This window comes from Muscardinus avellanarius (genome assembly GCF_963383645.1).
Source record: "Muscardinus avellanarius genome assembly, chromosome: 21".
Taxonomy (NCBI): domain Eukaryota; kingdom Metazoa; phylum Chordata; class Mammalia; order Rodentia; family Gliridae; genus Muscardinus; species Muscardinus avellanarius.
The window spans coordinates 24,847,472-24,858,767 of NC_137807.1; the positions used below are offsets into that span (position 1 = coordinate 24,847,472).

At 47.5% G+C, this 11,296-nt stretch overlaps 1 protein-coding gene across 2 annotated transcripts in view; it reads right to left on the reverse strand.

Moving 5' to 3' along the window:
* Nucleotides 1–10,970, reverse strand: part of PI4KA (phosphatidylinositol 4-kinase alpha) — a gene marked incomplete at both ends in the record, with an annotated part of 118,268 nt that extends 107,298 nt beyond the window's left edge. The window contains one exon of one of the 2 annotated variants that reach the window (XM_080717628.1): nt 10,779–10,970. In XM_080717628.1, the coding sequence (XP_080573754.1) occupies nt 10,779–10,970 (192 nt within the window). The remainder of the gene's footprint in view (nt 1–10,778) is intronic. The other variant, XM_080717629.1, reaches the window with a different exon arrangement.
* Nucleotides 10,971–11,296: the final 326 nt, after the last annotated feature.

Consider the following 11,296-nt stretch of genomic DNA (forward strand, 5'->3'; position numbering starts at 1 on the left):
AGCCAGCCTCGCAGGCTGGCTTAAGAGACCCTGTTTCCAAATAAAAATGTAAAAATAGGTCTGGGAGTGTAGTCCGGAGATAGAAGGGCTTCCAGGAACCCCAGTACCACCAAAAAAAAAAAAAAAAAAAAAAGAAATCACTGGGGAAAATTCAGGAATTGATCTAACAGCTGAGCCCTCAGTTTATTTATTTATTTATTTATTTCTGCGGGTTTAGGGATGGAACCCAGGGGCATTTGACCTCTGAGCTACGCTCTGCCCTATTTTTTACTCTTTATTTTGAAACAGGGTCTCACTAAATTGTGAAGTGCCTCACTAAGTAGCTGAGGCTGCCTGCGAACCGCGATCTCCTGATCTCAGCCTCCAGAATGCTGGGATTACAAGCGTGCGCCAGCTTGTATGTGAAGGGAAGCCAGGCATGGGGGCACACAGCTGTAGTCCCAATACATGGAAGACTGAGACAGGAGTATCGCAGGTTTGAGGACAGCCTCAGCAACTGAGACTTTTAGGGGCCTAGTGAGACCCTGTTTCAAAAACAAAAAAATAAAAAGGGCAGCTGGGCATGGTGACACACGCTTGTAATCCCAGTACTTGGGAGGCTGAGACAGGAGGATCTGGGTTCACGGCTGGCCTCAGCTACTTAGCGATGCCCTCTGCAACTTACTGAGTCCCTGTTTCAAAATAAAGAATAAAAAATCAGGGTGGGGTGTAGCTTGAAGGTAGAATGCCCCTGGGTTCCATTCCCACCATAACAAATAAATAAATAAATGGCCTAGAGGTGTCCAATAGCATAAATAAATAATAAAATGTGAAGGGGAGACACCAAAGAGAATAGCTACCTCAGAGATCTATAAAATGATTGGGCAATTTATGAACTACACTGGGGTAGTAGGCAGGGTAATGGCCCTCCCCGAGACATCCACACCCTAATCTCTGAACCTGTGATATGGAAAGGGACTCTTACATGTTGAAACCAGGGAGGACAGACTGTATCACTCCTTGCACTCCACCAGGACTCAAGAGACAGGCTTTAGTCAAAGCCACACTCAGGAAGACAGGACACCCCACTCCTTCAGTCCCATCTTTAGGAGCTCTGAAGCAAGGAAAGCATGTGCATGTGTGTGTGCGTGTGTGTGTGTGTGTTATTGAGAACTGAACCCAGAGACATTCTACCTCCAAGCTGCACCCCTGGCCCTATTTTTACTTTTATTTGAAAACAGGGTCTTGCTAAGTTGATGAGAGTCTCACTATTTACTGAGACTGTCCTCGCACCTGAGATCCTCCTGTCTCAGCCTCCAGTCTCTCCCTCAGCTACACGCCTGCTGGAGGAGATAAGACACACTGAGACAAAAGGCAGGAAATGCATCCAAGAAGACTTCACTACACTGTGTTAATCAGAAACTCATTCCCCTAGGGCCAGGCCTCAATCCTCAGTATGAGGAAGTTCAGAATTTAGAACAATTTGGAGCTTTTCATTTCATAAGGGGATCTGTTTCAATGGACAAAGCTAAGGACTTTCAAAAGGAAAAACAATCCCAGATCATGTGAGTGGGCTGTGTCATCACAAAGGTCCTTAGAAGGAGGAGGAGGGAAGCCAGGCGCATGCTTGTAATCCCAGCATTTGGGAGGCTGAGACAGGAGGATCACGGTTCGCAGACAGCCTCAGCTACTTAGTGAGGCCTTCTGCAACTCAGTGAGACCCTGTCTCAAAAATAAAAGCATAAAAAATTGGGCAGGGGGTATAGCTCGGAGGTCAAATGCCTCTGGGTTCCATCCCCAAACGTGCAAAAAAAAAAAAAAAAAAAAAAAAGAAGTAGGAGGAGGAGCTGGGCATGGTGGTGCATGCCTGTACTCCCAGCACTTAGGAGGCTGAGACAGGAGAATCACTGGTTTGAGAACAGCCTCAGTGAGTAGTGAGACTCTCAGCAACCTAGCAAGACCCTGTTCCAAAGCTAAACATAAAAGGGGCAGGGAGTGTACCTCAGAGGTAGAATCCCTGAGTTCTATCCCTAGCACCACAAAAAAGAAAAATGAAGAGGATGTCGACTGACCTGACCAGGCCCACCACTGCCGCCTCTGAGGATGGAAGAAGGGGCCGTGAACCAGAAATGTTCTGAAGACCATCTCTAGAACTCTACGGGCCTATGAGTAGGCTCACCTCGAGTCTCCAGGAAAGTATGCTGTCTTGCTACCTCCAGGGTAGTCCAGTGGGCCCTGTATTGGGTTTCAAATCTACAAAACTGTGCAACAATCAATGTGTTGTGCTAAGCAGCCAGGACTGTGGTAAACTGCAAAGCAATAAGAAACTAATACAACTGATTGCCAAATAGTAAGCAAAATTCAAAAAAGCCAGATTGCCTCCCAAGGAAAAACAGTCATCAGATTACAAGCAATATTTACTTCCTTCTTTATTCTTTTCTGTCTTCTATATTTTCTATAAAAAACATTGATGATTTTAGAATAAAAAAATTTAAAACAGTACAAATAAATTTTTCATTAATGTAAATGTTATTTTAAAAGGTCTAGCTGGGCGTGGTGGCGCACAACTGTAATCCCCCCCCCCCCTGCTTGGGAGGCGGAGACAGGAGGATCACACAGGTTCGAAGCCAGCCTCCCTGGCTTTAAGAGACCCTGTTTCCAAATAAAAATATAAAAATAGGTCTGGGAGTGTAGCCCGGAGGTAGAAGGGCTTCCAGGAACCCCAGCACCACAAAAATAAATAAATAAATAAGATCAACACAGCATTTATACTCTTAGAGGTCAGAAAATAAGAGAGATGCATATACTATTTCAACAAATAGAATCTGGCTAATCCAAGAACAAGTAACATAAAACCGACAGATCTGGATCAAATAAGCAAGAGATGTTTTCTATATACAATGATTCTGTAAGTTCTTTAATTCCAGTATCTTAGTAAAAAACAATCCTACTTATATAAGACTTTCCCAAGAGTCTCAATCTAAACAGAAAAGCTTTTCTTTCTTCTTTTTTTTTTGGTCCTGGAGATTAAACCCAGTAACATTCTACTGCCGAGCTACACCCTCAGTTCTATTTTATTTTTATTTTGAAACAGGGTTTCACTAGGTTTCTGGGAGTCTCACTACTTGCTGAGGCTGGCCTTGAACTTGTGATCCTCCTGAGACTATAGGCATATGCCACTACACCTAGCTCTTTTCTCTCTCTCCCTCCCCCCTCCCTCCCCTCCCCTCCCCTCTCCCTCCCTCCCTCCTACCCTCCCTCCCTCCCTCCCTCTGAGGATAGAATCCAGGGGCATTCTACCTCCAAGCTACATCCCCGGCCCTATTTTTTGAAACAGGGTCTCACTGAGTTGCGAAGGGCCTCCACCTCCTGAATGCAGGGATTACAAGTGTGAACCACACGCCTGGCTTGTTCTTCTCTCCCCCCCCCTCTCTTTTTTTTTTGTTTTGTTTTGTTTTGTAACACTGGGAGTGAAACCCAGGGGCTTTTCTACCTCCAGGCTATACTCCCAGACCTATTTTATACTTTATTTGGAAACAGGGTCTAAGTTGCTGAGAGCCTCACTAAGTAGCTGAGGCTGGCTTCAAACCTGTGCGATTCTCCTGTCTCAGCCTCCCAAGTACTGGGATTACAAGCATGCGCCATCATGCCTGGCCTCTTCTCTCTTTTTAACAGGATGAGAGATGGAACTATTCCAGCTCTAACCTAGACTCCCCCACAGACACTAGGTTGCAACAACAGGCATTAACAGAGGCTGATGTAGTCAGGCAATACCTGAAACGAAAGACACAGGCACATATATTTCATAGCTCTGTTTAGATAAAAAGCAAATTATAGCTTATCCAGCATTTCAGAGGCCAGAGACAGGAGGATCGCAGTTCAAGGACAGCCTCAGCTACTTAGTGAGGCCCTTTGCAACTTAATGAGACCCTGTTTCAAAATAAAGAATAAAAAATAGGGCTGAAGGTATAGTTCAGAGGTAGAATGCCCCAGGGTTTAATCCCTAGTACCACACACAAACAAAAGACAGACTGAAAGCCAGGTATGGTGGCACACACCTTTAATCCAAGTACTTGGGAGGCCGAGACAGAAGGATTGCCACAGGTGTGTGGCCAGCCTCAGCTACTTAGAGAGGTTTCCACAACTTAGTGAGACCCTATTTCAAAATAAAGAATAAAAAATAGGGCTGGGGGTATAGCTTGGAGGTAGAATGCCCAAGGGTCCAATCCCCAGTAACACACACACACACACACACACACACACACACTGAATAGCCAGGAACTCCAGAAATCCCCCTGCCCTAAGCACTTGGTCATGCTGAGGCAGGAGGCTCACTTGAACCCAGGAGTTTAAGATCAGACTAAGCAACTTACTAAGAGCCCATCTCAAAAAAAAAAAAAAAAAAAAAAAAAAAAAAAATTAACTAAGATTCCTGGGGATTCTGGCATTTGTGTGGGGAGGTGGTACTAGGTAGGGATCGAACCAAGGGCTCTCTACCTCTGAGCTATACCCCTAGCCCCCTCCATTTTTTTTTTTCTTTTTTGAAAGAGGGTCTCACTAAGTTGCTGAGGCTGGCCTTATATCTGATCCTCCTGTCTCAGGCTCCCAAGAAATGGTATTACAGGTGTGCACCACCATGCCCGGCTGAGATTCTGGCATTATAACTGAAGAAAAGAGACAGGACATTTTAGGACATGGGGAAGATTGTGATCAAAGTCTCCTGAAGGAGCGACAGGCATGAAGGGCAAAGAATGCGGCTGCCTTTGCAGCCCTGCCCAGGACTCGCAGGGTCCCAGGACGGCGCTCCACTGGCACAGCACAAGACAGAGGAGGTGAGGCAGAGGTATCTGGATTCCGGAGGCAGAGGACGGTAACTAGGCAGAGCCAGGGGACACTTGAAAGGGTGGCTCACACCTCCAGCAGGCAAGAATGAAGGCAGAGCGAGAGAAGCAGGCTGACAGATTAGAGAGCAGAAGTCTGGAAACTGAGCGTGCAGCCACCTCACAGGGCTGAAAAGCATGTTTGTTCATCATCTTCCCCCTGGGGGTGGGGGGGCTAGCAGGAAAAGATCAGAACTCAGACATGACAGAGGCCCAAGGGTCTTGGGCTTAGCTACGTCAACATTGCAAGGGTCTTAGTCACTAGAGACTTGGGACACACCGTATAGGGGGCCTGTAACAAGTCTAACTTGTGGTTAACATCTGAACAATCAGGTTTGGACTATTTCTTATTTACCTGGCTTAGTACATACCAATAAACCATGGGTGGGAGCTCAATAATTCATTCATTCTTTCTTTCTCTCTCTCTCTCTCTCTCTCTTTCTTTCTTTCTCTCTCTCTCTTTTTTTTTTTTTTGGTACTGGGGATTGAACCCAGAGGCATTCTATCTCTAAGCAACCCCCCCAGCCTGATTTATTTTTATCTTATTTGGAAATAGGGTTTCACTAGGTTGCTAAGAGCCTCCCTAAGTTGCAGAGGCTGGTTTTGAACCTACACTTCTGTCTTAGCCTCCCAAGTACTGAGATTACAAGCTCGTGCCACCATGCCCGACTTCAATAAAATATTTCTTGAGTGAAAGAGTGAACCAATTACGGAAAAAAGTAAAATCTACTCAACAGTGACAGGCTGGGTGTCACAGCATGGGATTAGAGTAGGTGACTAGAACAAGTAAACACGACCGTGGCCTGGAGAGAGACAAGTAGGGAAGACATGTCGTTACGGCACCTCAAGGGCCACTGACTGCACACCAGGCTCCCTGCATTGCTTAGGTCTGGGCTGAGGTCAGGCCTGGTGCAGCCAACTGAGCCTTCCTCGGGTCAGCCCTGTCTGGGTGGAGGTGCTCTCAGCCCTCTGACACATTTCTGAAAGAAAGAAGAAGCCAGGTGTAGAGGTGCATGTCAGTAATCCAGCTACTCAAGAGGGTAGGAGGATTATAACTTAACAAGACCCAGTTCTCAAAATAAACTAAAAAGAGCTAGGAGTGTAGCTCTGTGGTAGAGCACTTGCCTGGCAGGCCTGAGGCCCTATATTCAATCTCCAGTACCAAAAGAAAAGGAAAAAAAGCCGAGCGTGTAATCCTCGGGCTTGGGAGGCTGAGACAGAAGGATCGCACAGGTTTGAAGCCAGCCTCAGCTACTTAGTGAGGCTCTCAACAACTTGGTGAGAACCTGTTTCCAAATAAAGTATAAAATAGGTCTGGGAGGATAGCCCGGAGGTAGAAAGCCTCTGGGTTCTACCCCCAGTAACACAAAAAATAAATAAATAAATAAAAAGTGAAAAAAGGAGGAAAGAAAAAGAGAAAGGATTGTTTTTCAACTCGCATCTCCATTATCTCAGATGAGTACTAAGAAATTCCTTTACTCAAGAACCTCAAGAATTTTTTCACTTAGGAAATGATAGTGTTTCTGCAAATGAAATGTGCTTGTTAATTGTTTTAAGGTAGAAAACTATAGTAAGCAGATACATACAGCAGGACTAAAAAGTACCAATGTTTCTAATATAATCAAGTCCCAAGATCCCAGATGAGGATGAGAGGAATTCACAAATACTTGACTGAATCAGCCACCTGCAGAGGCTTCCTCCACAAAACTGACGCAGGAATCCCCAGGAATGCTCATACATAGATACAGGAACTCAGTATCAAAAAAGGATTACATGCATACACCACCACACCTGGCTTCTTTTCTTTTTTTGAAACAGGGTCTTAGCCGGGCATGGTGGCACATGCTTGTCATCCCAGCATTTGGGAGGCTGAGATGGATCGTGGTTCACAGACTGCCTCAGCTACTTAGTGAGGCCCTCTGCAACTCAGTGAGACCCTGTTTCAAAATAAAATATAAAAAATTGGACAGAGGGTATAGCTCGGAGGTTAAATGATTCTGGATTCCATCCCCAGACCTGCAAAAAAAAAAAGAAAGAAAGAAAGAAAGAAAGAAAGAAAGAAAGAAAGAAAGGAAGAAAGGAAGGAAGGGGGTCTTGCTAAATTTCAGAGGGCCTAAGTTGTAAGACCATTTCCAAATAAAAAATAAAATAGGGCTGGGGGGGGGGGGGTAACTTGAACATAAAATGCTTCTGGGCTCCATCCCCAGGACCACCGAATAAAAAATTTCAGATTCCCAGAAAAAGGTGTTTAAATCATATATTGTGTACAAAGAGTCTAGGGACAGTGAACCATGACCCTCATCAGTTCAAGTGCCAAGTGCCCGGAGGCCAGCGAAGAGCCAATCTCGCAAGCAGGCCTTGTGGAGACAGCAGCCTCAGACCTGCACTGTTAACTCCTCTGCACAGAAGAGACTGGAAAGGACACCAGTGGGACAAAAGTGCCTCCCAAAGGAAGAGCTATTAGGAAGCTGTCAACCTGAAGCAATGTTCACCAACTGTAAATATACTGTAATCCTGACAGCTGAAGGAGTTACAACAAGATACAAGCCAACGAGACTACAATTACAGAATCATTTTTTCTTCTTCTTCATTTGCTGGTTGGAACCCAGGGCTTTGCCCATGCTACACACAAACTCAACCAAGCACGCACTACCATCAAGCTACACCCTGAGCCTCCGTAATATTCTTGTGATTAGTGAACAGGTAGTAGGCAAGTTTAACTCAGAGTACACTTCCTAGAGTTATTGCTACCACAGCTACAACTGCAGAACCTTTTTAAATTTTTATTTATTTATTTATTTATTTATTTATTTATTTATTTTGGTGGTACTGGGGCTCCTGGAAACCCTTCTACCTCCGGGCTACACTCCCAGACCTATTTTATACTTTTTAAATTTGGAAACAGGGTCTCTTAAGCCAGTGCGGCTGGCTTCAAACCTGCATGATTCTCCTGTCTCCGCCTCCCAAGCGTGGGGATTTCAAGTGTGCACCACCATGCCCAGCCTTTTTTATTTTTTCTTCTGCTGGTATTGAGGATTGAGGCAGTCTACATATGAGCTACACCCACAGCCTTTCTTATTTATTCTTTATTTTGAAACAGGGTCTAAGTTGCAGAGGGCCTGAGTAGCTGAGGCTGGCCATGAATCTGTGATCTTCCAGTCACAGCCTCCCAAGTACTGGTGTTACAACTGTGTGCCACCATGCCTGCCTGCCTTTTTATTTGCTTACTCATTTATTTATTTTATTTTTTTATTTTTTTGTGGCACTGGGGGTGGAACCCAGGGGCTTTCTACCTCCGGGCTATACTCCCAGACCCATTTTATATTCTATTTGGAAACAGGGTCTCACTAAGTTGCTGAGAGCCTCACTAAGTAGCTGAGGCTGGTTTCGAACCTGCAGGATCCTCAGGCTGATGGCTCAACCTCCCAACACCCAGCTACTTACTCATTTATTTTTAATTTTGAAACAATGTCTTCCTAAATTGCTGAGGGTGTAAACTGTTGAGGGCATCCTTGAACCTGCAATCCTATTGTCTGAACCTCCCAAGTACTGCGATTACAGATGTACACCACTGCATCTGGCTACAGGACCATCTCCTTAAAGATCACCAATTCCCTGCACCCTCTTCTCTCAGTCCAACAAATAAACTTCTGATTTGAAGATTTCTTTTCTCTAACTAAGAAGAGAATGTGCTGACTAGGTGGCATGAGTTTGATTTAATAAACCAGAACTTTATTCATGTCATCTTGTTAATCTTCTCAATACTCTTATCAAGGACAAGTACAGTTGTTTTTGTTGGTTTTTTGTTCTACAGGACAAAGCAGAGAATCCAAGTGAGGAGGAACTGACCGTCCAATAATCATACTAAGTGTAAACAAGAGAAATGGATTTTTTTTTTTTTTTGGGGTGGTACTGGGGATGGAACCCTTCTACCTCCAGGCTACACTCTCAGACCTATTTTATATTTTATTTGGAAACAGGGTCTCTTAAGCCAGCGAGGCTGGCTTCAAACCTGCACAATCCTCCTGTCTCTGCCTCCCAAACACGGGGATTACAAGCGTGCGCCACCACGCCTGGCAAGAAATGGAATTTAAATTCTGATGACTCTATCACTGGGATGCTTATTATAATCCTAGTACTTGGGAGGCTGAGACAGGAGGATCTCAGGTTCACAATTTAGTGAGGCCCTCCATAACTTAGTGAGACGCTGTTTCCAAACTAAAAAATATAACAGGGCTTTGGAGTATAACTCAGAGGTAGAATAAGCTTTCTACCTCTGATTTCTATCCCCCGTACCACCAAAAGAGAGAAAGAGAAATGGGCTTTTGCTCTGTTGCCCAGCTGGCCCTGAATTCTTGGGCCTAAGCTATCCTCCTGTCTCAACCTAAGTAGCAGAGACTACAGGCACATGCCACCACACCCAGCTTATTCTCTGTCCTTAACTAGAAGTCAGGCTGGCATTCTCCCACAACCTGCCCACTCTGCAGGTGAGTGATAAAAATCAAGTTTGAGAATCTACAAAGTCAAGGATTAGGTCAGTTTGCCAAAGTGCCTAAAATAGCCTTTTAACTTCACCTATCCCAAGCCACAAAACCACTTCCAACTGCAGTAGGCAGGTGTCCAGTCATCACTGCTCTTAACAAGTCAAAAGACATCCATGGCAAGTAGTATGCCTGTCATCAACCTAGAGACACCCTGCTTCAAAACAGAAATAAAATAGGGCTAGGTTTAGCTTAGAGGTAAAATGCCTCTGGGTTCAATCCCAAGTACCACATGCATGCACACACAAAAAAACCACGTCCTTCCTCTTTCCACCTGCCACAACGGAATGGAGAAACCACCCCAATCCCTTGAGTGCTAACACACTACAGTAAGTCTCATCACAAGCTTATAGGGGAGGAAAACTCACATTACTGTTCACCCACTCTGTGCCTACTGGCCCTGAGCAAAGCATTTCATATACTCGAACTTATGAAATCCTCCAGAACAACCATATTTTATCTTTAAACTGTGGTGGTGAACACCTGTAGTCCCCGTACTTGGGAAGCTGAGACAAGAGGATCACAAGTTCAAGGACAGCCCCAGCAAGCAGTGAGATTCTTACCAACCTCCGGAGACCCTATTTCAAAATAAAAATAAAGTTGGGCTGCAGTGTAGCTCAGAGGTAGAATGCCTCTACGTTCCATCCCCAATATGTCTGCCTGAGCGGGAGTGTAGGTTGGAGATAGAATGCACCTGAGTTCAATCCTCGGTACCATTTAAAAGAAAAATGCACAGTCGGTTTGCAGTTCATAAGGCCCTTTCAAGCCACACAGTGCAAAAGCGCCCCCTTTTTTTGTGTGTGGTACTGGGGATGGAGCCCAGGGGCATTCTACCTCCAAGCTGCACCCCAGGTTTATTTTTTATTCTTTATTTTGAAACAGGTTTCACTAACTTGCGGAGGGCCTCGCTAGGTGGTTGAGGCTGGCAGCAAACCTGCTATCCTCCAGTCTCAGCCTCCCAAGTACTGGGATTACAAGCGTGCGCCACCACGCCCGACTAAGCGCCCCGTTTTATACGTTCTCCCCAAGGTCACAGGAAAGCCTGGGGAAACCAAGGCCGGAGCCCCAAGTTTGGACCACTGATCCGCGGCCCACGGGGCGCCCACGTCCCCGCGCCAGCCCCGCCCCGTGACGTCACCAGGTAGCTGTGCCCCCTCTTCAAGGAGCCCCTGCCGGCCCAGCCCGCTCCCACGCCCGGGCGTCCTGGCTGGCCCTGCCCACCCTCCCCGCCAGCCCCTCTCTTCACCAGACCCTCCTCCCCGCCGCAGGCCTCCTTCCCTCGAAACTGCGAGCTCAGCCGCCCGTACCGTCCCTGGCTGCCGCGACCCTGACCCGGCCGCTCCTCCGGTCAGCCCGCGGCCGCGCCCGCCCCGGTTACCTTCTCCAAGGATGCTGGTCTCTGCACCGCCAGGGAGCGGGCCAGTGACAGGACGGTGTTGAAATAGAAACCCCGAGAGGCGCCGGAGCCGGAGCCGGAGCCGGAGCCGGAGCCCGAGCCCGAGCCGGAGGCGGAGCCCGAGCCGCCGCTGCCGCCGCTGCCGCCGCTTCCCCGGGCCGCGGCCGACGCCATCGTCCCGCGCGCCGCGGCGCTGGCCGCCGGCTCCCGCACCGGCCCGCGAGCCCTCCGCTCCGAGCGCAGGCGCAGTGGGATCCGGCTTCCTCGCCACGTGACCTCTGTGGGCGGCGCCCATTGGGCGTGGCCGCGAGGGCGGGCCCATGCTGCCGCGGGGCGAGGCTGCGCGCGGGAGCTCGGCGCCCCGCCCCCAGGCGCCGCGCGCAGGGGTCGGCTCGGGGCGGGGCTTCCGGCGCAGTACGGGCGGAAGTAGGTCGCGCGGCGGCTGCCGGAGCGACGGGCGGGGCGTGGCGCGCGTCTGAGGCTGGCTGCGCCGCTCGGTC